Genomic DNA, 27,582 nt, shown 5'->3' with positions numbered 1-27,582 from the left:
CTTCTGGATGGGGAGAGGAACCAGGACCAAAGGAGACATGTACATCACACCAAACAGTGCACTGAGTGCGAAGTTGCCTAGGAATAGGGTTTGTGACTTTGCTAGTTCACCGAATTTACTTAACTGTGGATTGACGAGTGATGGCGTGTGGAGTGTGTTTGGACCAACGATCGCGTGTGATAACCTTTTGCGCAATAACATGAATATGCATGATTGCATTCAGGATGACACTGGATTATACTTTCAATTTCAATCGTGTGATATCCTCCCCATTTATGGTGACCCTAAGGCAAAACTAACATTGGGTTTTGTTGACAAGATTGGTTCAGAGATTTGTTATTGTCTTCCCCGAGGCTGAGAGCATGTGACTTGGCCAAGATCACCCAGGGGGTTTCATGGTCAAGCCAGGACTTGAACCCTGGTCTCCAGAGTCATAGTCCAACATTCAAACCAATCCCCCATGCTTGTAATATTGCTACTCAGTCCATATAAGTAAAATGGAGGATTGGGCCCAATCCCCTTCCCAGCAGGGTAACCAGAGGTCCGCCTTTTTCCAGGACATGCCCAACATTTCAGCCTTCTGTCCAGGAGGAGTTAAAAAATGTCCTCCATTTTGAGCATGAAAAAGGCTGCATCTGCACTGCAGAAATAATCCAGGTTGACTCCACCTTAACTGCTATGGCTCAGTGGTATGGAATTTTGGGAACTGTAGTTTCGTGAGACATTGAGCCAGGGGTCGGCAACCTCCGGCCCATGGGCCGGATGCGGCCCGCGGGCGCCTTTCTGCCAGCCCCCGTTCCCTCCTGCCGCCGAAATCGCCGCCGATATCGGCCACTCCGGCCGCCATTTTGCCTTTCAAAATGGCGGCAAAGTCTCGCGCGACCATAAAGGCCGCGCGAGACTTCGCCGCCATTTTGAAGGGCAAAATGGCGGCGCCCATTGGGAGGCCCGATGCGGCCTCTGGAGCCCTGAAACGGGGCTCCAGGAGCCGCACCGGGCCTCTGGGAGGCCCGATGCGGCAGCCGAAGCCCTGAAACGGGGCTTCAGCAGCCTCACCGGGCCCCTGGGAGGCCCGATGCGGCCTCTGGAGCCCTGAATCGGGGCTCCAGGAGCTGCACTGGGCCTCTGGGAGGCCCGATGCGGCAGCTGAAGCCCTGAAACGGGGCTTCAGCAGCCTCACCGGGCCCCTGGGAGGCCCGATGCGGCCTCTGGAGCCCTGAAACGGGGCTTCAGCAGCCTCACCGGGCCCCTGGGAGGCCCGATGCGGCCTCTGGAACCCTGAATCGGGGCTCCAGGAGCTGCACCGGGCCTTCAAATGGGCCCCGCCCACCTCCCTCCTGGACCCGCCCACCTCCCTCCTATAAATGGAGGGGTGGGGGGGGAAGGAGGAGGAGGCAGAGAGAGAGGGAGGGAGGGAGGGGAGGAGGAGAAAGAGAGAGAGTGGGAGGGAGAGAAGAGAGAGGGAGGGAGGGAGGGGAGGAGAGAGAGAGAGAGTGGGAGGGAGAGAAGAGAGAGGGAGGGAGGGGAGGAGGAAACAGAGAGAGAGTGGGAGGCAGAGAAGAGAGAGGGAGGGAGGGGAGGAGGAGAGAGAGAGAGTGGGAGGGAGAGAAGAGAGAGGGAGGGAGGGGAGGGGAGAGAGAGAAAGGGTGGGAGGGAGAGGAAAGAGAGGGAGGGAGGGAGGGAGGGGAGGGGAGAGAGAGAAAGGGTGGGTGGGTGGGAGGGAGAGGGTGGGAGGAAGGGGAGAAGAGAGAGAGAAAAGGTGAGAGGGAGAGGAAAGGGAGGGAGGGAGAGGAGAAGAGAGAGAGAGAAAAGGTGAGAAGGTGGGAGTGATAGGGAGGGAGGAAGGGAGAGAAAGAAAGTGGGTTGAGACAGTGGCATGCATTTTTTGCTGTTTTGTGGCCTTGCCTAGTTGCTTCCATGCTTGCAAATATTGCTCTTATTATTGTTGTTGTTCTCCTTTGGTATTCTCTTTGTAAAATCCCACCACATGGACTTGCTTGCTCTTTTGTGGGTTGAGACAGTGTGCATGCGTTTTTCCTTTGTTATGGCATTGCCGGCCCTAGTAGCTTTTTGCAAATATTATGCAGCTCCGCCCCTGGAGGGTGGAAACTCCGCCCCTGACATGTGGCTCCGCCCCCAGATAGTGGAAGCTCCGCCCTGGCATGTGGCTCCGCCCCGGAGGGTGGAAGCTCCACCCTCCGGCTTTGGCCCCCCAGTTGTCTGAGGGACAGCAACCCGGCCCCCGACTCAAAAAGGTTGCCTACCCCTGCATTGAGCTTTCTCTGGCAGAGAGCTCTGGGACCACAACAAACTACTTGTACAGACACCAGAACTCCATAGCATGAATCCATGGCCATTAAAAGTGGTGCCAAATTGGATTATCCCTGCAGTGCAGACACAGCCAAAGATGCATGAATGTATTTCTGCACGAGTGTTTATTAGCTTTTACTTAGTCATGTCCCACATTGATGCATGGCCATTAAAAGGGGTGCCAAACTGGATTATTCCTACAGTGCAGATGCAGCCTAAAAAGCATGTACTGTATTTCTGTATGATCTTTGTTTGCTTTTATTTGCTCAAGTCCTGCATTGATCCATGGCTGTTAAAGCGGCGCCAAACCGGATTATTCCTGGAGTGTGAAGGCAACCTAAGAAGCACGTACTGTATTTTTGTATGAACGTTCAGTCCAAAACACACTGCGGAAATAAACAATCCAGTTTGAAACCACTTTATTTACCCTGGCTCATGGCTGGGGAAATCCTGGGAATTGTAGTTCATTGTGGCACCAGAGTTCTCTGACAGAGAAGGTTAAATGTCTTACAAAACTACACTTCCCAGAATTCCCTAGCAGTCAAAAACGGCCTCAAACGGGGATTATTGTTTCTGCAGTGTGTCTTCTTGGACCTTCAGTGGAGAAATAACCAGGTTTGGCAGCGCTTGAACTCTTTGTCTGACTCATCGCTATGGAATTCTGGGAGTTGGAGTTTGCTCCAACTCCCAGAATTCCATAGCAAAGAGCCAAAGAAAGAGTTCAAGCGCTGCCTAACCCTCCTTGACTGAGGAAAAGCGGGCCTCTGTGAGGGAACGCCAGGCCTGAGGCCTAGTCAACCCTCAGCCCGCGTGACTCCGCCCCCTCCGAGGCGGGCGTGGCGCATGCGCAGTGTCTGTCGGAGGCCGGGACGCTGCGGGCGGAGGAATGTACGTTACGGTTAAATAGAGGGTTACGGCCTCGGAGAGGAAAAAGGACGGCGGCCTCTTCATCGCCAGGGACTCAGGTCGAGGCAGGACGCGGTTGTTCCTGAGGAAGAGGAGGAGGGATAGAGGCTCCATGGCGGCGGCGGCGGCGGGGAGGGTCCGAGGGCGGCCGAGGCAGCAGCAGCATCAACCTCGAGGGCTCCTCCGTTGTTAGCGGCGGCGGCGCCGGGTGGCCCTCCTCCCCCGTCTCCCTCCTCCTCCTCCTCCTCCTCGCTCTCCGCCGGCGACTGACTCTTTCTGGGACCCGATTTGGAGCCCTCCTCCTCCTCCCTCGCTCGCCTCTATGATGAAGTTCAAGCCCAACCAGACTCGGACCTACGACCGGGAGGGCTTCAAGAAGAGGGCGGCGTGCCTCTGCTTCCGCAGCGAGAGGGAGGACGAGGTGAGCAGCAGCAGCAGGAGGAGGACCCTTCCCTGCCTTCCTTCCCTCCCGGCGTCCTCCTTTTCCCGGACTCGCGCCACCCACCTCCATTCGTTCCAGGCTCCTTGGTCCAGGAGGAATGGTCAAAGGCGTCCTCTTTTTCCCGGACACGCCCCCCCTCCGACCTCCATTCATCCCCACCCTCCAAAAAGGCGTCTTCTTCTGCATGCCCCCCTACCATCAATCCAACCCCCCCCTTAGTCTAGGGTCCTGCTTTTCCCGGACGCGTCCCCCTCCATTCATTTCTAGACTCCTTGGTCCAGGAGGAACTTCCCAGAAGCGTCCTCTTTTTTCCCCGGACGCGTCCCCTCCATTCATTCCCAGCCTCCTTTGTCCAGGAGGAACGTCCAAAAAGCGTCTTCCATTTTGAGCTGAGAAGCATGGATTTATATTTTAGGAGTGCTTTTTTGGCTTAGCTTTAGTAATCTGGCTACACTTTTTTTCTTGAATGCCTTACAATTTATTATTATTATTATTATTATTATTATTATTATTTTGCGGTGCCTTGTTCTCCTTTGTACTTAGGACCCCTTTTGAGGGTGGCCGGGCACGTCCTCCTTTTCCAGGACGTCGTCCTCCCTTTCAGCCTTCTGCCTGGGAGGAATGTCCTCCAAAGTGTCCTCTGTCTTGAGCAGGGCTGAGTAGGGTGGATTTATATTAAGTTTATGTTACATTATATTAGGCCATGCCCTACATGTTTCTTCAGTGTCCTCCATTTTGAGTATGACTAAGAAGCAAGGATCTATATTGTTTCTAGCTTTTATGTCAGCGTCCTCCGTGTTTTCTTGAATGTCCTCCATTTTGCACATGACTGAGAAGCACAAATATACATTTATATTGGTGTTTCTCAGCTTTTACTTGGTCATGTCCTCCATCTTACTTATATGTCCTCCATTTTGAGCACAGCTAAGAGGCAGGAATTTACATTTATATTAGTGTTTCCTAGCTTTTACTTGGTTGTGCCCTCCATCTTTCTCAGGTGTCCTCCATTTTGAACACATCCGAGAAGCATGTATTTATATTTAGCTCATATTTGGCCATGCCGCCCCACGTGTCTCGAATGCCCTCCATCTTTCTCGAATGCCCTCCATTTTGATCATGACTAAGAAGGATGCGTTTCACATTGTAATAGGAGCGTTGCTTAGCTTTTATTTGGGGGCAGGTCCTCCCACGCTTCTTGAATGTCTACCATTTTCAGCAGGACTAAGAATTTACAGGCATTTACATTTCTCTGGATGTTTTATTTTTAGCTATTATGATGTGGTCAGGTCCTCCATGTTCTTGAAGGTCCTCCTTTCTGGCGAGGACATCTGGTCAGCCTGGTTGGATTGGGTTTCTCCTCAGGCCCCTTTGTGTGGGGCGTTGCCAAGAAGCGAGTGATCCCTCCATCCCTCCATCCATCCATCCATCTTGTTGTGGTTGCAAGGTAGGGAATGAGAGGGAAGAGAGGCCAATGCAGAGCGGATCAAAGGACGAAATTAAAACACTGGAATGCATGAAGCCTCTCTGCTATAAAAGCCATCAGGTTAAGTCTTTACATGCCCCCCTTTAATAGACAGCAGCGAGGGCGTTTGGGGCATGGCGCATCGTCCTGAATAGTCTTGCCAGCCGGAAAGATCTGGCTGCCTCCGAACGGCATGGTCTGAGTTCAACGACCTCTTCAGGCAGAGAGAGAGAGAGAGAGAGAGGGCAGATCAAGTTGCTTTTGTGACACCATTTCACTTTGCTCTCCCCCTGGCCTCACCCCGCTGGCAGAGCAGACAGGTAGGCGGCATTGGCTCCTGTTTGTGCAAGAGAAGGCTAAATAGTAATACCTTAAAGGCACCAGGTCCTAGAATCATAGAGCTGGAAGAGACCTCTGGTGCCACCCAGTCCAACTCCATTCTGCCATGCAGGATCTCATCCGGCCTCTGTGTAAAAACCTCCAAAGATGGAGAACCCACCTCTCTCCAAGGGAGCGTGTCAAACTGCTCTTACTGTCAGGAAGTTCCTCCTAATGTTTAGGTGGGATCTCTTTTCCTCTAGTTTGAATCCATTGTTTGCTCCATCCTTCAAATATTTAAACAGGGCTATCATATCCTACAATCATAGAGTTGGAAGAGACCTCAAGGGCCATTCAGTCCAACTCTATGCCATGCAGGAAAAAACAGAATCAAAGCACCCCACAACAGATGGCTATCCAGCCTCTCTTTAAAAACCTCGAAAGAAGGAAACTCCACCACTCTCCAAAGGAGTGTGTTCCACTGTCAAACAGCTCTTACTGTCAGGAAGGTCTTCCTGATGTTCAGGTGGAATCTCTTTTCCTCTAGTTTGAATCCATTGCTCCTTGTCCTGTTCTTTGAAGCAGCAGAAAACAAGCTTGCTTCATCCTCAGTAGCACATCCCTTCAAATACTTATACAGGGCTATCATTTCACTTCTTAACTGTCTCTTCTCCAGGCTAAACATACCCAGCTCCCTAAGTCTCATAAGGCATGGTTTCCAGACCCTTGACCATTTTGGTTGCCCTTCTTTGGACACACTCCAGCTTGTCAACATCCTTTTTGAATTGTGGTGCCCAGAACTGGATACAATATCTGATCCTGTCTGATCTTGAACATTAAACAGGGCCGGGTTAATACTTGGATGGGAGACCACCAATGAATACCAGGTGCTGTAGGCTATATTTCAGTAGAGGAAACTGGCAAAACCACCTCTCAGTATCTCTTGCCTAAGAAACCCTATGAAATTCATGGGGTCTCTGTCAGATGATTTGAAGGCTCATACACACCTGTTTCTGGCTTCTGTCTTGCTGCTGCCACATCTTTATTGCTTTCATATCTATTCAGAACAGCTATATATTTATAATATTTGATTAGGGGTCTACCAATAAGTTACAGTCTTTCTCAACCAAAAGTAGTAGTAGCAGCTTTGAAACATCATTGTGAAATAAAAACCACTGCATTTGATGGAGTGGTTACAGGTGTGAGTCAAAAAAATTGCTTGTAAGGTGAAGGACAGGTAAAAATAGATTGTTTTCAGACACTTTCTTGCACTAGTTGCCTTGTCCTTAAAAAAGTAAAATATAGCATGCATGTGCTATGAATTCCATTAGCATGGAAACCTGCCTGTCCTGCCACCTTCTATGTAGAGTCTTGCTACAATATTAATGTTTTTTACATATGTTCTTGCATTTCAAAGCAAGATGTCATTATCCATTGATGTCACAAATAGTGCTGTCAAGAAGTCAGCATTCCCCACACTTTGGGGAATGTGTTAATCCCCTCCTGAGACTTCTAGTGCTACTCCAGTTACCTAAGCCAATGACCTAGTCAAGAAGATGCTGCTCTCTGACAGTGTTGTTGATGTCTCTGACCTTAGGCTTTTGAAAATGCAGAAAGCATGAACAGAAGATGCAGTAATATACAAAATTGCTTGGGAGTGGTTGCCTGAGTAAATATGAGTATGTTGTAGGTGGTATGTTAATGTACAGTTGATCCTCCTCATTTGCGGTTTTGACTTTTGCAGATTTGATTCTTTGCGGTTTTGATTAGTGTGTTCTGTAGGAATCTCTTAAGTCTTCCAGCGCAACTCTGCTAGACGTTGACCATAAGAGTTGTGCCGGAGAACCTAAAAGTTCTTAGAGAAGACACTTCTGTATTTGTAGATCCTCCAACATGATTCTGTGATCCACTTCTGGCAGATTTAAACCAAAGGGTTGCACTGGAGGACCTGGAGATTCCTAAAGAGATGTTCTCTCGGGTGAAAAGAATAGTGTTTATTATTATTATTATTATTATTATTAGTGGTTTTTCCACATTCACAGCGGTCCTTCACCCCTAACCCCAGCGAATGTGGAGGGACCACTAGTTTTTAGCTGTCTGTAGAATGTGGGACAGTAATCTAAATATATGATGTCTAAGAAATAACAAGTGCTAGTTGCCTTTTAGAAATGCTTTAAAATTGTAGGAGAACAGCTCAGGCTTCTTGTGCAGTATCTACATCTTTGCCAACAACGGTACATGATGGTACTGCCACACAACTCAGAGAGAGTTCTGCCAAAATCAGACTTGGCTGTAGCAGCTTGTTGGCAAAAAGTATATATCCCATGTTTCATAATCCAATTTTATAGCATTCCAATATACAGTGTAGTTGGATCTTACTGCTAAAGCTGTTGCAAGACAGACTGCTTCACCCATATGGTGCTGTGATACACAAAACAATTAGAACTCTTTAACTAAAGTGAATTGTGTCTATCTAACTTGCAGGTATAACATTAAAGCTTTTGCTCAGAAGAGCAGTGGTTCTCCTTTCTTGCCAATACTATGGCATGTAAATATGGTTTGATTATGTTGGCAGCGCCATACTGTATGTTAGTAAAATAGAATTTTCCCTCCTAGTTTCTCAATCTACTATTCTCTCTGTAAATTGAGAGTTTGGTTCTTGAAGTGAGCAGTTGATAAGGAATGTTCTCTTTAATCTCCAGTTGATGTCTAGAGAGTAGATGTGAAAACACAATTTAAAACCCAGATATGTAAACTTAAAATTGTGTTTACATTAAACATACTCTTAAAATTAGGGTTTGGGCATGGGGGGGTAGAAATCTGCTGAGGTTACAGCTTATCAATGAGGTAAATCATGCACTACTTGTATTTGTATCATTGCAGACTTCCTTCTAGGACTGGAATTGAACAGTTTTACTGATACAGCATTTTGAAAGGATAAAATTACTTCTGTAGCCTAGTTAGCATATCTTAAATCAGATTTATTTCTGTAGTTCAACTTCTCACATACTATGGGGCCTGTAGAGGGAGCTCTAGTCATACTGAAAAGAGAGCTACTTCAAATCTTAACATAGATAAAATTGTATACTGTACTTTCAAGAAGATAGAGCAGTAACTATCTTACATTGTGCAACTAAACACTTGTCCAGAATATTTAATAGTTCTGAATTAACTAACTTGGCAGATCCAGTACTTTCCGAGAAATATATGGACAAAGTTTGTCCGTTGTTGTAAACTGAGTTGTGCTTATTTAAAAGACTTAGAAGATCTAGTGTTGATGGAAGAATTTGTCACATTTTCAGGAAGAGGAACGATAGTTGCTTGGGTCCCATGATATTATCCTGGAACAACCAAAGCATTTTTCTCTTTAAAAGGATCATTCTTCTCCCTTTCTCAAAAGTATATTGTATGTCACAAAGTTGTTCAAAATTCATGCAGACTGCAACTTCATGTTCTTGCAAAATAGATTTTAACAGACATAATGAAATCAAAGAAATTGCAGATGCTTAGAAATATGAAACAAAATGTTCTGCTACAAAAAAACATTCTTGGCAGTTCCTGTACCAGGTACCTGTTAATATCTTGGTTTTCTGTGTGAGGATTAATACTATATAAACTATATATCTATATCTATATCTCTATCTATCTATATCATTGCCAGAAAACTATATTGCCAAAAAACTGTCAGTTGGTAGAGGCTATGTGTGACTTTTAATTAGCTTCTGTAGGGCTAACCAGAATCAAACTTATCTATAATAATGAGGAAGGGAGCTGGCATCTGCATTTCTGTGTAGTTTCAGATAGCTTTAAAAAATCAGCTACTAGTAAGTGTATCCTGATTGGTGAGTTCTCCTGATTGAGGCAAATTTTCGTTAAATAAGGTTTCCCGAACTACTAACCTTGTGGAACCAGTGGGGTCCACATACTATGGCAATTCTGGCACCACAATTTGATAGCAGGAAGAGTGATACTTGTAGTTCCAAGTACCTTTTTTAAAAGGACATAGATCTTGTACAAAACAAAAAAATGGAATTAGTTTTTAAGTGAAAGCAACACTTTTTACCACTCTGCTGCGATAATTTGTGGCAGCAACATTGGCAGTGAAAGCAGGGGACCCACATATAACTGCAAAAGTGGGGCAGGGATATCATAAGTTGTAATTGGTAAGGTGCTCTGTTTTCAAGCAAGAGACAAAAGTATCATATAGTCAGCCCAAATGGGTCAAAGCCTATTCAAGCAGATGGTTATTCAAATTAGAATTCAGTTCTTAGTTTTTCTCCTACCTTAGACAGAACCTTGGATGATTTTGTCTATCTGATCTGAGAATATAATGCTATAGCGAATACAAAAAGAGAATGAGGCTATGTTCTGAAACATTTAATAATAATAATAATATGTTTTATTTATATACCGCTATTCCACGATGATCATAGCGGTGTACAGTAAAATCATAATACAATAAAAAACACAGTTAAAGGAGGAAGAAGTCTCATCCTTCAGGCAGTCCAAGATGTTGCTGGGTCTGCCTGATGGCTCCCTCTGAGGCCGAGATGACAGTTGAGGAGGGAGGGGCCTCTTCCTTCAGGCAGTCCTTGATGTTGCTGGTCTGCCTGATGGCTCCCTCTGAGGCCGAGATGACAGTTGAGGAGGGAGGGGCCTCTTCCTTCAGGCAGTCCTTGATGTTGCTGGGTTTGCCTGATGGCTCCCTCTGAGGCCGAGATGACAGTTGAGGAGGGAGGGGCCTCTTCCTTCAGGCAGTCCTTGATGTTGCTGGGTTTGCCTGATGGCTCCCTCTGAGGCCGAGATGACAGTTGAGGAGGGAGGGGCCTCTTCCTTCAGGCAGTCCTTGATGTTGCTGGGTTTGCCTGATGGCTCCCTCTGAGGCCGTGATGACAGTTGAGGAGGGAGGGGCCTCTTCCTTCAGGCAGTCCTTGATGTTGCTGGTCTGCCTGATGGCTCCCTCTGAGGCCGAGATGACAGTTGAGGAGGGAGGGGCCTCTTCCTTCAGGCAGTCCTTGATGTTGCTGGGTTTGCCTGATGGCTCCCTCTGAGGCCGTGATGACAGTTGAGGAGGGAGGGGCCTCTTCCTTCAGGCAGTCCTTGATGTTGCTGGTCTGCCTGATGGCTCCCTCTGAGGCCGTGATGACAGTTGAGGAGGGAGGGGCCTCTTCCTTCAGGCAGTCCAAGATGTTGCTGGTCTGCCTGATGGCTCCCTCTGAGGCCGAGATGACAGTTGAGGAGGGAGGGGCCTCTTCCTTCAGGCAGTCCTCGATGTTGCTGGGTCTGCCTGATGGCTCCCTCTGAGGCCGAGATGACAGTTGAGGAGGGAGGGGCCTCTTCCTTCAGGCAGTCCTCGATGTTGCTGGGTTTGCCTGATGGCTCCCTCTGAGGCCGTGATGACAGTTGAGGAGGGAGGGGCCTCTTCCTTCAGGCAGTCCTCGATGTTGCTGGGTCTGCCTGATGACTCCCTCTGAGGCCGAGATGACAGTTGAGGAGGGAGGGGCCTCTTCCTTCAGGCAGTCCTCGATGTTGCTGGGTTTGCCTGATGGCTCCCTCTGAGGCCGAGATGACAGTTGAGGAGGGAGGGGCCTCTTCCTTCAGGCAGTCCTTGATGTTGCTGGGTCTGCCTGATGACTCCCTCTGAGGCCGAGATGACAGTTGAGGAGGGAGGGGCCTCTTCCTTCAGGCAGTCCCTGATGTTGCTGGGTCTGCCTGATGACTCCCTCTGAGGCCGAGATGACAGTTGAGGAGGGAGGGGCCTCTTCCTTCAGGCAGTCCAAGATGTTGCTGGGTTTGCCTGATGGCTCCCTCTGAGGCCGAGATGACAGTTGAGGAGGGAGGGGCCTCTTCCTTCAGGCAGTCCTTGATGTTGCTGGGTTTGCCTGATGGCTCCCTCTGAGGCCGAGATGACAGTTGAGGAGGGAGGGGCCTCTTCCTTCAGGCAGTCCAAGATGTTGCTGGGTTTGCCTGATGGCTCCCTCTGAGGCCGAGATGACAGTTGAGGAGGGAGGGGCCTCTTCCTTCAGGCAGTCCAAGATGTTGCTGGTCTGCCTGATGGCTCCCTCTGAGGCCGAGATGACAGTTGAAGAGGGAGGGGCCTCTTCCTTCAGGCAGTCCTCGATGTTGCTGGGTTTGCCTGATGGCTCCCTCTGAGGCCGAGATGACAGTTGAAGAGGGAGGGGCCTCTTCCCTTCAGACAGTCCCTGATGTTGCTGGGTCTGCCTGATGGCTCCCTCTGAGGCCGAGATGACAGTTGAGGAGGGAGGGGCCTCTTCCTTCAGACAGTCCCTGATGTTGCTGGGTTTGCCTGATGGCTCCCTCTGAGGCCGAGATGACAGTTGAGGAGGGAGGGGCCTCTTCCTTCAGACAGTCCCTGATGTTGCTGGGTTTGCCTGATGGCTCCCTCTGAGGCCGAGATGACAGTTGAGGAGGGAGGAGCCTCTTCCTTCAGACAGTCCCTGATGTTGCTGGGTTTGCCTGATGGCTCCCTCTGAGGCCAAGATGACAGTTGAGGAGGGAGGAGCCTCTTCCTTCAGACAGTCCCTGATGTTGCTGGGTTTGCCTGATGGCTCCCTCTGAGGCCGAGATGACAGTTGAGGAGGGAGGGGCCTCTTCCTTCAGGCAGTCCTCGATGTTGCTGGGTCTGCCTGATGACTCCCTCTGAGGCCGAGATGACAGTTGAGGAGGGAGGGGCCTCTTCCTTCAGGCAGTCCAAGATGTTGCTGGGTCTGCCTGATGGCTCCCTCTGAGGCCAAGATGACAGTTGAGGAGGGAGGGGCCTCTTCCTTCAGGCAGTCCAAGATGTTGCTGGTCTGCCTGATGGCTCCCTCTGAGGCCAAGATGACAGTTGAGGAGGGAGGGGCCTCTTCCTTCAGGCAGTCCAAGATGTTGCTGGGTTTGCCTGATGGCTCCCTCTGAGGCCAAGATGACAGTTGAGGAGGGAGGGGCCTCTTCCTTCAGGCAGTCCAAGATGTTGCTGGTCTGCCTGATGGCTCCCTCTGAGGCCGAGATGACAGTTGAGGAGGGAGGGGCCTCTTCCTTCAGGCAGTCCAAGATGTTGCTGGGTCTGCCTGATGACTCCCTCTGAGGCCAAGATGACAGTTGAGGAGGGAGGGGCCTCTTCCTTCAGGCAGTCCAAGATGTTGCTGGTCTGCCTGATGGCTCCCTCTGAGGCCAAGATGACAGTTGAGGAGGGAGGGGCCTCTTCCTTCAGGCAGTCCAAGATGTTGCTGGGTCTGCCTGATGACTCCCTCTGAGGCCGAGATGACAGTTGAGGAGGGAGGGGCCTCTTCCTTCAGGCAGTCCTTGATGTTGCTGGGTCTGCCTGATGGCTCCCTCTGAGGCCAAGATGACAGTTGAGGAGGGAGGGGCCTCTTCCTTCAGGCAGTCCAAGATGTTGCTGGTCTGCCTGATGGCTCCCTCTGAGGCCAAGATGACAGTTGAGGAGGGAGGGGCCTCTTCCTTCAGGCAGTCCAAGATGTTGCTGGGTCTGCCTGATCGCTCCCTCTGAGGCCAAGATGACAGTTGAGGAGGGAGGGGCCTCTTCCTTCAGGCAGTCCAAGATGTTGCTGGTCTGCCTGATGGCTCCCTCTGAGGCCAAGATGACAGTTGAGGAGGGAGGGGCCTCTTCCTTCAGGCAGTCCCTGATGTTACTGGGTCTGCCTTATGGCTCCCTCTGAGGCCGAGATGACAGTTGAGGAGGGAGGGGCCTCTTCCTTCAGGCAGTCCAAGATGTTGCTGGTCTGCCTGATCGCTCCCTCTGAGGCCAAGATGACAGTTGAGGAGGGAGGGGCCTCTTCCTTCAGGCAGTCCAAGATGTTGCTGGTCTGCCTGATGGCTCCCTCTGAGGCCGAGATGACAGTTTAGGAGGCAGGGGCCTCTTCCTTCAGGCAGTCCAAGATGTTGGGACTTGGTTATTTTTCTGTTTTGTAACTTTATTGTATGATTGCTATCTGCTTTATGCACAAAGGTGTCACATAGATAGCATGAAAGTAAACAGTGTGAATGGCCTTTCTGACTGTCCTTGCCTTGGCTGGAGTATGGAACACTTTGGCACCTAATACATGGAAGTAGAAATCGTTCTGGTAGGTTTTAGCTTACAAATGCGAGTTAAAGGCTGAAGCAAGTTTGGAACAAGTCGCATTAAGGTTTATGTGGATGTCTATAAAGGAGTGGCTGATAAAACTTATATATTGAAACGAGTGATAAGAATATTTGGGAATGATCTTTCAAATTCAACCTTAACTCGGTGTGGCTGATTTCACACTGCAGAAATAATCCAGTTTGGTCCCACTTTGGACCCGAACAGACAGTTTGTTAAAGATGCCTTCTAGGCATCTTGGGAATGTAGCATTTATACGCTGCATGCTGTGACAATGCCCGGAAGCCACCCAGACATGGGCAGCTTCAAGACGATCGTGTGGCATGTAAACGTGGATCGATGCTGGAGCGTCTTGAAGCCACCCTGGGGCTGCAGTTGGACCAGGAAAGCTGGCTGTTTCCCAAATATGAGCAGATCTTTTTTGCTCCTATTTAGGCCAGGGGTCAGGGCAGATTGGTGTGCTTGCCATGGCCCTAATCTGTCTTGGGCAGGGGCAGCTTCAAGCTGCCCCTTCTTGCCTGTTCTGGCCCTTTAACTGCCACACTCAATGCTATGAAATTATGAGAATTGTAATTTGTTGTGGCACCAGAGCTCTCTGATAGAGAAGGCTAAATGTCTCATAAAACTACAGTTCCCAGAATTCCATAGCACTGAGCCATGGCAATTAACGTGGTATCAAACTGGATTAGTTCTGCAGCACCAGTGCAGCCTGTGTATATGGCTGGACCAGACACATTGCTGGAGGGTAATCATCCGTTAGGGAAGCAATACTATTGAGAGATAATAAAATTTTCACTCAGTAATTTTACAGGGAGTACGTATCTTTTATAAAAACTTAAAAATATCTAAGCAACTAATATGGCATTCTGTGGTTCAGTTAAAAAAAATGAAGTTCTTGATAAATACAACAGTTGCCTTCTAAAATTTGGTTTACCTATCTGTGTCTAGAAAATTGATTTTAGATTATATAAAACTAAAATTGAGTGTATATAAGGTCTTGGAGATATTTTCTCCTCTAATGCTATCGCCAGTCATTCAAAACAGTGTCATGTTTTGATATGTCATGGCTCTGAGTCTTATGTAATGGTGCAAAGCCATGCATTTAAGCTTCAGGCAAGCAAAACAATGACCCCTTCCTCCCTGTACTAGTAAACGGGATCACTGATCAGAAGTTAGACAATGCAAATGCTGATTGAAACAATTTCACTAAGCTAGTGTTTTCATTCGGAAGAATAATCTAGTTCATAATTGTTGGTGGTCACTCACATGCAAAAGCGTTGAAAAAGAAATAGAAATAGAAATAAAAACTAATTGAATTAATTTCCCTCACTGAAAAAGAAATAAAAACTAATTGAATTAATGGTAGCTGCAAAAACTATTCAGCATCCTTGACTTCTAGAAATTTAGTTAAATCCTTGCCTAAGAAAACCCTGTGAAATTCATGGAGTCACCATAAGTCAACAAGTGATGTCAAGGCACATACACAGACACACACTGATGTAAGGGAAATGGTTTATACTTCGTTTGTCCTATAGGATACCAAACATATTTTTAAAAGGCAAGCTACATCCCTATTGCATCTCTGTATTTGGTTTGCTCGCATTTGTAGGTTCCTTTTTCTTTGTAGCTGCCCCATTGGAAAGTGCAACAGATGCTCATATGCTTCAACGATATGTATTGCCTGTCTTGCTTTCAAACCACAGTAAACTGATCAGACATGAAGAAATCATGCAAGCAAAATAAGGAACTTTGAACTACAAGGTCAAAAAATCTTGTGCAGTGTGTGTTAATTTTGGTCTCTTCTGGTTTTCTTTTATTAAAGTCTTAATAGAAAAGAGAGTTCTGCAAAAGCCTCTGTATTTTCCTCAGTAAAGCAAGAATATGTTTGAATGAAAGATAATTTCAGGTACAGCTTTACATTACTGAAAATATGCTGGGTCTTCCTCACTTGTTGGAGCAAAATCATACACTCTGTGTATTCTGAATAATTCTGCTTAAGTGGTGATTGCAGTTATGGTACCATGCACATAAGAATACCCAATTGATAGGCTTGAAGTACAGTATAGTACTTAATGTACAGTAAATACTTTTTAAACATTTATATCTACAAGCAGGGTGCTATTGTTCTGCATCTGAAATGTACGTGTGCTTCAGTAAGTGAATGCAAAACTTGCTTCAGCTCACACATTATGTCAAGAAAAATATTTCTTTCAGAATGAAGAGAAATTTGACATATTTGTAATTTTCTTAATTTTTTTACTCACAAGTGGATTGACATTCTGAATTGGATTGTTTTTCTGCTGTTAAATATAAATTGTGATTTAAAAATGGAGTTCATTCGTGTTCGCAAATTGGATCTCCCTTATTCTCTGTGGTGATATAGTGACATTGCATGCATCTTTGAATATGTGCATGGCCTCTGTTGTGAACTATATACTGTATATGATTCCATACCTATAGTTCACATCAACATTTATTGTTCTGGTACTCAGAGCTTAAGCAAGAGAATGCATGCTGTCCCTGCAATTAGGAGAGCCCTTTATTTAAAAAAAAATCTATAGAATAAGCATCAATTGGAATCTATAGTGAAGGTCTCATATGCTTTGAATAAAGTTTTTTTGTTTGTTAATTTTGTAGTGTTAAAACTGACAGTTTTGCAGTAGACTATGACTGTATCCTACCATGTATGACAGCATACTTAAAATGTGGTGATTAAGGTCCTGTTCACACCAGCCATTAATAATAATATAATAAATTTTTATTTCTATTTCCCACCTCTCCCTACAGATCAAGGCAGGATCACATCAATATCAAAAATACAAATTGCAAAGTGCACAACAGATTAAAAACATTATATAACAATACTATACAATACAATACTAATCAGCCAGCAGTGTTGCGATAAGGGAATTAAAGCATCTGAATCGTCGTCTGTTTTCCATATTATCAAAGCAGAGTGGGAGTATTCAACTATAGCAGGTCAGGTGGATATGCCCACCAGAAGAGATCTGTCTTTAATGCCTTCTTTTTTTTTTTTTTTTAAACTATCCAAGAATATTTATTTACCCTTCAAGATCCACCCACCCCCACCATGTCCAGAGACAGACCACTGCCACGCTTTCTCAGAATCCTTTGTGGCGCACTTTTTGACGATGTTTTTCATTTAAGCTCCTTGTTTAGGAGGTCACGCAGCACTTCCTTCAAGTTTCTTACGTTCTTTTTCAGGCCTTCATTATCCATTTTTATCTCTGCCAGTTTGCAACAACATTGATGAGAAGGTTCCTCGCATTTCACATCTTCCTGAGTTTTGATGCCAATAGCAAGCCTGTTCAGCAAGTCTCCTATGAGTTGTTGCAGATTTTTAATATGGATATTGAGACCTTTATTTTCCTCTTTCACCCTTTCAAATATTCCACAACAATCAGAACATGGGTGCTCCCCAGGGCTTTTCAGAACTTCAGCGTTGTTACTATATTGAGCCAGTGGGGTTAGCTGGCCAGGTTTCTTCCTGTTGAGAGGTGCTCTCTCTAGTCCTTCGACTTGTACAGAATTCTGTATGTGAACCCCAGGGCTTTTCAGAACTTCAGCGTTGTTACTATATTGAGCCAGTGGGGTTAGCTGGCCAGGTTTCTTCCTGTTGAGAGGTGCTCTCTCTAGTCCTTCGACTTGTACAGAATTCTGTATGTGAACCTCAACGTAGGCACCCTTTCTGTGGGACTGTAACTCCCAGAATCCCCCAAACCTGGCCTGCTGGGAGTGGTAGTCCCCACAGTGTTAACTCTTGTGGCCCCAGCTCGGAATGGGCCCTTTAAGACGGATCTCTTCCAGTGAGTTGTTCCATAATTTTGGGGCCGCGGCAGTAAAAGCTTTATGGGAAGTAGTGACCAGTCTAGTTTTTGTGTATTCCAGCAGTTTCTTCCCTGAGGTTCTAAGAGTGCAAGGCAGATTGTGTAGGGAGAGGTGTTCCCTTAAGTAACTTGGGCCCGAGCCATGTAGGGCTTTAAAGGTAACGACCAACACTTTGTATTGCATCCGGAAGCTAATCAGCAGCCAGTGTAAAGATTTTAATATTGGTGTAATATGGTCTGATCTTGATGTTCCTGTGACCAGTCTGGCTGCAGCATTTTGGATTAACTGAAGCTTCCGAACTTGGTACAAAGGTAGCCCCATGTAGAGCGCATTGCAGATATCTAAGCGAGAGGTTACCAGTGCATGCACCACTGCCTCAAGGTCTCTCTGAGCCAGGGAGGGGCGCAGCTGGCGTATCAACCGAAGTTGGTACCAAGCACTCCTGGCCACTGCCTCCACATGAGATGTCAACTGTAGGGACAAGTCCAGGAGCACTCCCAAACTGCAAACCTCATCCTTTAGGGGAAGTGTGACCCCGTCCAGGACTGGTTGACAAACCTCCCCACCCGGTCCAGGGGTTCCTATCGCAAGTACCTCCATTTTCTTTGGATTCAGCTTGAGCTTGTTTTTCCTCATCCAGCCCATTACCAACTCAAGACAAGCATTTAGAGGAGAGATGCCATCCTTGGTCACTGCAGCAGTCAGGGACACGGAGAGATGGAATTGGGTGTCATCAGCGTACTGATCACACCGTGCCCCGTGTCTCCAGATGATCTCTCCCAGGGGCTTCATGTAAATATTAAACAGCATGGGAGACAGGATGGCACCTTGAGGGACACCCAATGTCAGCTCCTGTTTACAAGACCAACTGTCTCCCAGCATCACCACCTGGAATCTACTCGAGAGATAGGATCTGAACCACTGCAACACAGTGCTCCAATACCCAAATCTCTCAGGCGTTCCAGAAGGATACCATGGTCTATGGTATAGAAAGCCGCTGAGATGTCCAAAAACACCAACAGGGTCACACTTCTCCCGTCGATGCCCAGTTGGAGATCATCGACCAAGGTGATCATGGCAGTCTCAACTCCATAACCTGCCCTGAAGCCAGTTTGAAATGGGTCTAGATAATCGGCAAGCATGGGGGCAGAGTCGGGGCGTAGTGTCCTCATGACGCACGTCCAACTCTGTCCCCTGGTCACCCTGACGCTGTGCACTGCTCCAGACGGTGCACAGCATCGTAGCGCTCCTCAGGCCATACAAGGCAGTGCTGAAGGAGCGCCGTATAGCCGTGGCAAAGCAGCTATGCCACTCTTTTGGGGGGTGAAAAAGCCACTTTTTGCGGCTCCTTTTTGCGCCTTTGAAAGGCCGGTTCAAGGCTGTGGCGTGAGGTTGTTGCAGCCCCGATCTGGTTAGGAAAGGGGTGGCTAAGTGGCTGTATGTTTAGCCCTTAAGTGTGACTTGAACACTTTTATAAATGTATATGTAAATTTAAATAAGATTACAGCAAGAGGAATAGTGTAGAATCTTTAGATTTATAGATTTTCACATCCAGATCTTTTACCTTAAACTTAGTGGCCTAAATCCAGTTCTTCACCCCAATGAGAGTAGACCTGTTATATTAATAAAATTTAAGTATTGGATGTAGGCCAGTGTGCCTTGCTTAGATAGAATTCACAGTGTGCTGATTTTGCAAAAGGTTTTTACGAAGTCCCCCATCAGGTTTTAAATTTCCAAAGTCATAAGAAAGTGCCATATTTTTTATTTGTAGGTGCTGTTAGTAAGCAGCAGCCGGTATCCAGATCAGTGGATTGTTCCAGGTGGAGGAATGGAACCAGAAGAGGAACCAGGTGGTGCTGCTGTCAGAGAAGTCTATGAAGAGGTAATAGTTCAGAACTTTCCATTTGAAATAAAATATAGATGATTTCTCTCTGGATTTTATCTAATACTGTATCAAAGCAAACTTGGAGAATGTGACACATAAAAAGTAACTGGCTGTTAAAGACAGAAGGTACATCAGCTTTCTGTACATCAGCTTTTTGTGCAGATGGCCTAGGTGGATTCATTTTTGACTATCACTCAAACTATGGTTCCAGCCAGTAACAGTGCTTAGTCATCTATATGCTACACTTGAAAAAAATCAGTGCTTCTTTGGGAATAATTGCTATTCTTTACAAGCAGGCATGCGTTGAGCATACTTTATGTAGCAGCAGCAATCTTCTGATGCTGTTTTCGTGTTCAAGTGCAGACATTTTGTTGCTTGTGGGAACTGTGGTGTCACTGAGGGGGTGCAGACCACACTAGCTGACAACCAGAAAAGGGGTGATACCTGGTTGGTTCCTCCTCCCCCTTTAGGGTAGGGGAGTAGACACACACCCTTCCTGGCTTCTCTGGCCCCAGGCTTCCTCACAGGGAGAAAGCCCAGGGCTGAAAGTTTGTGCCTTTTGGGCCACTGCTGCTTCTCGCCCCTCACCCACCAGGTGATGAGGTATGAAGACACTGCTGTGTAAGAAGAGGTTGGATGGCACTCCCTGACAAACCATGTATACACAAGCCACCCAAACAGAATAAAATGCCCCTACTGTACTTGAGGGCAGTAATCTAGCCTAGCTGGAAGAGGGCATGTGGTGCACACAAATCTGCCCTCTCAACAGCTTGCTATGACCTTTGTAGCAGAGCAGTTTCACTAGAAATCCTGCACTTTCAATTTGACAGTTTGGAACCAGGCACATTTCACCATTACTCATTTGCATTTTTTTTCTTTTTTTCTTTCTTTTTTTATTTTATTTTATTTTATTACAAAACATAAAGTAGAGATTCCAATAACTAATGGAGCCTGGAAAGCAGGAGACGAGTATAGTCTTTCTATTAGGCAACAAGCCAGGATAAAAATTCTTATCATATGTGATGTATAACAATTTTTATAAAAGCAAATCCCATTTCCTAAGAAGGAGTTAGACCTGCAGGAATCATGTGGGTTTGTGTGTAATCATAGTTTATATAAATCTTACCTAGAGCGAGCCTGGGTGAAGTAACCTGCTTTGAGGCAGCACCACTAAGACCCAAGGTTCTCTGTGAGGTCTCCCACACCTCTCATACAGTATGCAGAAGCAGTGCTATGGCAATTCGGGGCAACCTTTTGCCATTAATAAGTAAAATCATAGACAGATAATGCCACTAATAACTAAAAAGTTAATAAATAATTTAAATAAATAAATTACCCCAAAGCTAGCTTTAGGCCACCCCAAATCATATATGTACACTTCACAAAGAATGGCCTCTAAGAGAACTCTGTTGGGGCACAACACACACTCAAGCATGATTTCATACCAGTAATAACCAATGTAAATATAAACGAATATGATAGTGGAGGTGTATACATTCAACAAGATTTCAGTTAACCCAAGCATCTAGAGAAGTGTCCTCTTTGAGAGAGATACTGTTGTATCTGGCCTGTTTTTTTATTTGGATACAGGATAATGTCAAGCCTGCAGGCCTTCATCAGCTGGTTATGATAATGACCTTGTGTTTTGCTAGGAACAGCAAAGATACTTAAAACACATGCAGAAACAAATCCCTAACAGTTTATGATGGTGTCTGAAATGTTTGCTGCTGTTCAGTGTGATAAAATGTGGTTTGTGCAAAATCAGTGAGGCACAATACCATTTGTTTTTTAAGGAAGTCATGATTTTTGAAGAATATTCCACCAGCCATCTAACACTATATGAAGAATCCATCAAGGGCACATGTATGAGAAAGGATATTTCAAAGAGGCCCAGATAACAGTAATGGCATTGCATACTCCCCATTGAAGTTATACCACAAAGAGGACAAATATGTAGGGGGTGTGTCTAGACTTATAAAATTTTAATTGGCCTCACTAAAATCAGTGCGATAAGTATCAAATAGCTGGTTTATAAAATAGATACAGGACCAGGGTTACATTTGTCCAATAAATGTCACATATAGTAAGATGCTGCAAGACTGTGCTCTTGATTTTTGGTGTTACTGGAAGATAAAAAGAGCAAAAGCACGAAGGAGGTTTTTTGGCACCTTTAAGTGTTAAACAAATTTTGAGCATAAGTGCATCCCATTTATTCAGATACGTGGATAGTTGTGAAAGATAGGTAAACACACTGTATGCACACACATGGTGGAAGAGGAGTAATATGGCATGTAATGTTTTTAACTGCTGTCAAGTTGACTTTGATGGCAACCCTATGAATGAGAGACCCCAAGCTATCCTGTCATTAGGTCTTGCAGGCTCAGGGTTATGGCTTCCTGAGTCTATCCACCTGTAATGGGATCTTCCTCTTTTTCTATTGCCTTGTACCTTACCAAGCATCATTGTCTTTTCTAGTGATTTATGTCATTCCATGATATGGCCAAAGTGCAACAGTTTCAGTTCATTCATCTTGGCTTCTAGGCAGAGTTCAGACTTCATTTGCTCTAGGACTCATTTGTCTTTTTAGCAATCCTCATGTCTGTAGAACTCTTCTGCAGCACCACATTTCAAATGAGTTGATTTTCTTCCTATCAGTTTTCTTCATTGTGGAGCTTTTCCAATCATACATACAGTGGGCCCTGTATGTATTACAGAGGGGATGCTATTCAACCAGCAGGGAAACACATTACATAACCAAGCACAAATAAAAAGCCAATGGAAACAATACACCAAAGAACTATAGTGGACCCTTGTTATCTGCTGAGGTTTGGTTCCAGGATCCCCCATGTTAATTTTGTTGAGACCTTTCAGTCATCTTTCAAACCATTTTCTGGGCCACAAGAATGTATATAAACCACAAGAACAAAAATCAATTGTCAGACAGTTGAGCAAGAAACTGTTGCCAATTTGCAGCCCATCACCCAGTCTAATTCACCTACTCCTGCATTAAAATCAGCCAAATGCTCAGGACTAGAAGCATCTCTCAATTTTACAAGGGTCGTACGTAATCCTTATGTATACACACGAACATACCTTTGCCTTGTTAGTTGCTTGTCAAATATAAGCTATTTTAAAAGTATAAGGCTACTGAAATTTTGTCAAGTGTTATACAAACAGGTTTTTGGGTGATGCTTGAATTGAAAAAGATGTACACAATCTAAATGTTTTAGCATGCACTGAAATTGTAGAGGGTCAAGATAAGGCACAAAAGAATATGAAACTAGTATCATATGTGTTGAGTGCATTTAATTTTGTTTTGTTTCTGATTATCTGTATTTCTTTGCAGGCTGGAGTGAAGGGAAAACTAGGCAGGTTGCTGGGCATATTTGAGGTGAGCTGTTCGTGAAAAAAAAACCTTAGATGTACACTCTGGAAAATGCTATCTTACACATCTGTTAACACAGGATGGGAGGAGAGTACCTAGAAACATATCCTTGCACTAAGGACTTATGCTTTTCTGTGGTTCTTTTAAAGAACAAGACTACATTTGGATATTGTACAATGCTGCAATATCTATGCAGAAGAAGTTCATAGGTGTGGAGAAACTGATTCAGTATACACTTGTCCCTCCATATTCACTAGGGTTAGGGGCACAAGACCTCTGTGAATATGGAAAATCTGCAGATAACAAAAACACCATGTTTTTACCTGCGAGGACACCTCTCTAAGAATCTCTAGGTCTTTCAGTGCAACTCTGTAGTCAACGTCCAATAGACACCGACCATAGAACTGCACTGGAGGAGCTACAAATGCCTAGTAAGGTATTCTCTCTAAGAATCTCTACGTTTTTCAGTGCAACTTTCAGTTAGAGTTGCACCGGAGGACCTAGATATTCCTAGAGAGAATATATTAATCAAATCCGAAAATTTCAAAGCCGCAAATATGGAGGGATGAGTATAGTGTGAATACTACTCCAGTATTTGATATTTGTTAAAGCATGTTCTGTTAGATTACATGATTAAGAGGTGGATGAAGTGGAAACCTGTTTTTAACATGACAGTTCTCCTGTCAAGTAGAAGACAAAACCAGGGACAAAGGCTGGTCAGAAGAGGACAAGGCTCCTGGGCAGCCAGCTAGTCAGTTACTGCAGGCTGACTGTTGTGCTTCCCAAACCTTGCTATGGAAGGAAAAGGAGGGGGGGAAACGAAGAACACACCACTGTGTCACCTCCTCCTACAGAAGTATTGCTTATACACTGCTGAATAAAAAGAAGGCAGGGAGATGTGAAGCCTGGCTATTGCTTTAAATGGTGGTTAGAACAAAGATATTGGGAGGAGGCTAGGAAGATGGTGTATGCAGTGGTATTAGTGATGTTCCCATTACCCCTTGCCATAGTTGCTTGGTTCCAGCAAGCAATCAAAACAAAATCTATGTTCCATATTGCCCCACCTTCTCTCAGTAGTGTGTGAGCAGAACTGGGGGACTCACTGATGCTACTGTTATTCAGTCTACCTACAAAGGCAGGGAGCATGCAGACAGAACTGGGGCGTGGGATTGTTTGTGGATGGGAGGGGGGCAAGCACTGAAGAGTTGATAACAATGGCTGCCTGCTCTTTAAAGAGAGAGGAGGAATAGGACTTCTTGGGATAGTATCAGAGGACATGGGTGCACTTCTTCTTCTTGATTTGGGGTCACCAGCTCCTAAGCTGCCACTGGACAAAATTACTATCTACCTCAAATCTCAGCAAGTACATTGGAGGTATGTTATATGCTTAGTTCCATCTAATTGATTACTTTGCCTTAATATTGAATTTTGAAATATTTTTGTTAACCACTTTGAGCAGTGTTTTATAATGGAATGGTTAAAATGGAAGTGATTTTAATATTTTAAACTGCAAATGTGAATTAAAAGGTTTGTGTTTTCCTTTTTTCACACTGAAGCAGAATCAAGACCGAAAGCATAGGACCTACGTTTATGTTCTTACAGTGACTGAAATCCTGGAAGACTGGGAGGATTCAGTTAATATAGGCAAGTGTTTTTTCTCCCTGCATATGGTAGCCTTGTAATGTAATAACAGAACAGTGCTATTTTTAGGACAACTCTGATACAGCTGGTGTCTAACTTGCAGTATCATGCTAAACGGTAGCTGTACTTTTAAAAGTTCAAATTAAAATTTTAACTCAATTTCAGCACCTTTGATAGTAAATAAATCCATTTTACTGCTCATTTCTGAACACTTGAAATTCCAAATTTATTAAAAGAATGTGGGTTGTAATGAGAGTTCAGTAGTAATCAAAATGCTCCCTGTTTTAATTAACCATCATAGCATATAAGCTGAGGAGGGAAAAAGACATTAGATAAGTAAGAAACAGATGAATATACTAACTTGTGTTTTCATTGCACATAATACATTAGAAACATTAATCTTTCACACTGAAACACCCAGCCAGCTGTGGTAATTAGAAACCTTTACTTGTAGCTCCAAATCCTTATTCAGTATCCAAGGTCACAAGACTAACTTGGAAAATTCATGAATAGAATTGACTGCCTTAGCTTCTTAATACTCTTGCTTTTCACTGTTCTCTGTGTTATTACTAAGAGCAGAAGCATGCTTTTAATGAACAGTGCATTTCTAGGATATTTCTTGGAGTATTTACACTACTTCTGGCTACTGTGGCATCTTTTAGGCTTTAAAAATTAGAGTAAGTTAAGGAGTTGCAGTAACAATTCCTGAGGTTAAGATATTTGAAGGGCCAAGACAATTTTTGAAACTTTTATTTTTCCCTTTTTATAGGAAGAAAAAGAGAATGGTTTAAAGTTGAGGATGCAATCAAGGTCCTTCAGTGTCACAAGCCTGTACATGCAGAGTACCTGGAAAAATTGAAATTGGGGTGTTCACCAACCAATGGAAATTCTGTAGTCTCTTCTCATCCTGATAACACCTCTCTCTATGTTACTTCAGCACAGACTTCTGGGCTGCCCTCTACTGTAAGATAAACTTGGAAATTACTTTTTGTTCACCGTCACAAGGGCAGGTCTTTTACTGGTCATGTTTATAGTCATTGAAATCTTGAATGAGTGTTCTTTATGTTCATACATACACTTTTTTTCCTTTTTTAGCAATGTGTAATGTTTCAGTAAACCAAAGCCATATATGGATTTTTAAAAATGCCTTAAATGGCCCTCTTTATGGGTTTTTTAAAGCATAGATAATTTAAGTGCTGAATTAAAAATAGTAAATTTATAATTTGGCATTTTGTTTGGCCTAACTTTTTTCTTTAAATTCCTAAAATTAAGTTAATTTGGGGGAAATTTGGTGTAGTATAGACACTTTTACTGGGTAGGCTACCAACGTCTGTGGACTCCAGTCCCTTTTTTAATGTCTGCAACTAAAACATGGATGTATGGATTCTCTAAATTGTCCAGAAACCTCTGAAAAGCATTATTTTTCCCCTAAAGTCAGAACTGTGATTGAGGTAAAAAAAAAAACTACCTCTGTTGTGAAAGTTGTCTTTTCTCATTCTATGTAACATAACCAACCCCACTGTAAATAATCAAAATAGTGTATAGTGTAAAGTGGAAACTAAATGTAATGTAAATATTATTGCTTACACAACTTGGTTACCACCTAAGACTTTAGTGTTCTAATAGCTACATAACAGGCAGAAACCTGAATAGCTGAATATTTTCCAGTCACAATATCTTCATCTATAGAGTTTCTGCTTATGGTAAGTTGTTATAAGGCACAAGAGCACTAGTTGAAAAAGGTGGCCATCATACACACTAATTTCAACACATTGTGTAAAAAATGCTGCTGAAAATCAACCCATTTGCTGTTACAATTTGCAGAAAATACTGGTGCCATAAACTTTCTCTCTAATGGGGGAATAATACTGTGCCATATAAATGCATTTGAATAAGGAACATCAGTCAAAAGTTTGAATCGTTCCTTCAAGGGTACATTAAATACAACTATTAGGGGAGACTTGAACATCTGCCACAGATTAGAACCAACAGGTGGTATTGGCTTAGACAGCTGAGTGGACAGTAGGTCATCAGTTTTGTATTTGAAAACCTTTAATTTCCATATTATGGTTTAGATGAAGTCAGAAGAATGTTAATAGTACAGCGTGATGGCAGATCCATTAATGTGAAATGTTACACTAATCATATGGAAAAATGGGTGGCTCCTACTATATATGCATTTTTGTCTTGAGTTCTCAGTTGGCTCTTCAACCCACACTCCTATGCATTATCCAGTTATAATTTGCTGATGACATTGTGGTAAGATAAGAAACATCTGTTGGTTTTGATAGTGACAAACATATGAACAAATGGGTTTGTTTCCTACCGCTACTTTCATCTCAAGTTTTGCTTTTTGGGACATAAAACCCAGCCATGCTTATAGAAACTGTATATTGATAATGCATGATTAGTTTGGTTTCTATCATTATGTATTATGTAAAAAAAAATGTACAGTTGTCAATGCTAACCCAAATCAAAGGTGATGGCTTATAAATACTCCAGGCTGCCGTGCCACATAGTTTTAATTATATTGGTGTACAGATCTCTTCAGCCTATGCAACTTAAGATGAAGACCCTTACTGAAACTGACTTCTAAAATTAACATTTGGAATGACAAATGGCTATCATTGTTGCATTTCATTAATATACATGTGAGCTCAGCAAAATGTTTGGAGGAACAGGCAGGCAACATGACAGCAATGACCTCTTTTGCCAAGATTAAAGCACAGAGTTGTATAGCCCCAGAAAGGAGGCTGGCATCCCCCTGCCATTAAACATGCAAAGATTCAAGACATAGGGTGAAATATTCTTAGAGTAAATATTTAGGACTAAGTTCCGTATAGGTGACCTTTAAACCTGTAGTTGGCTTCACAAGGTGCATGGATAAAAGTTGACTCGGACCAGATGGGCTTATTTATGGCAAGGTCAAAAGGATCATTATCGAACATCTATAGACAGGTCTTGATTTAATGTAGCGAGAGCTTGTTACAGTGAATAGTTTATTGGGAACATGCCATCCAAACACTGCAAGAGTATTTACGCAGCTTATAGAGGCTGTTACAAGTGAAAATGTCATCCTGAATGCTTATTGCAAACTAGCCGGGACTATTGTCAAAATGTTGGGAATAATTGCTCAGCATACTTCTGAAAAGTAACAAATAATTGAAGAAAAACTACAATTTAAGTTGTAAACATTTTGAAATGTGCATGGCTTTCTTTTAAGACTGATGTAAGAATTTTGACTTTTTATATCTGGAACAAACCTCCAAAATAAAAAAATAAA

At 44.4% G+C, this 27,582-nt stretch overlaps 1 protein-coding gene across 3 annotated transcripts; it reads left to right on the top strand.

Annotated features, from left to right (window-relative positions):
* The first annotated feature begins 3,182 nt into the window (after positions 1-3,182).
* Positions 3,183-27,582, top strand: LOC149312104 (diphosphoinositol polyphosphate phosphohydrolase NUDT4B). 3 transcript variants are annotated; one of them, XM_089523974.1, is made up of 5 exons: positions 3,183-3,637; positions 19,160-19,270; positions 22,620-22,664; positions 24,218-24,302; positions 25,069-27,582. In XM_089523974.1, the coding sequence occupies exons 1-5, from the start codon at positions 3,539-3,541 to the stop codon at positions 25,269-25,271; spliced, it is 543 nt and encodes a 180-aa protein (XP_089380100.1). In that variant the 5' UTR covers positions 3,183-3,538; the 3' UTR covers positions 25,272-27,582. The 3 variants fall into 3 exon arrangements, with proteins under 3 accessions (XP_089380100.1, XP_089380099.1, XP_089380101.1); XM_089523973.1 differs by having other exon boundaries at positions 24,215-24,302; XM_089523975.1 differs by lacking the exon at positions 3,183-3,637 and adding an exon at positions 18,292-18,456 and having other exon boundaries at positions 24,215-24,302.

The sequence above is a fragment of the Sceloporus occidentalis genome, unplaced genomic scaffold, assembly GCF_023333645.1.
Source record: "Sceloporus occidentalis isolate IW3139 unplaced genomic scaffold, rSceOcc1.0.p SCAF_5, whole genome shotgun sequence".
NCBI lineage: Eukaryota > Metazoa > Chordata > Lepidosauria > Squamata > Phrynosomatidae > Sceloporus > Sceloporus occidentalis.
This window is presented reverse-complemented; position numbering and strand designations above follow the sequence as displayed.

Bases quoted from the DNA above. Each gene is read 5' to 3' on its own strand.
- LOC149312104 (XM_089523973.1), top strand. From the start codon at position 3,539: ATGATGAAGTTCAAGCCCAACCAGACTCGGACCTACGACCGGGAGGGC. The intron at 19,271-22,619 runs GTAATAGTTCAG...ATTTCTTTGCAG, and splicing joins TCAGAGAAGTCTATGAAGAG to GCTGGAGTGAAGGGAAAACT. The intron at 24,303-25,068 runs GCAAGTGTTTTT...CCCTTTTTATAG, and splicing joins GGAGGATTCAGTTAATATAG to GAAGAAAAAGAGAATGGTTT.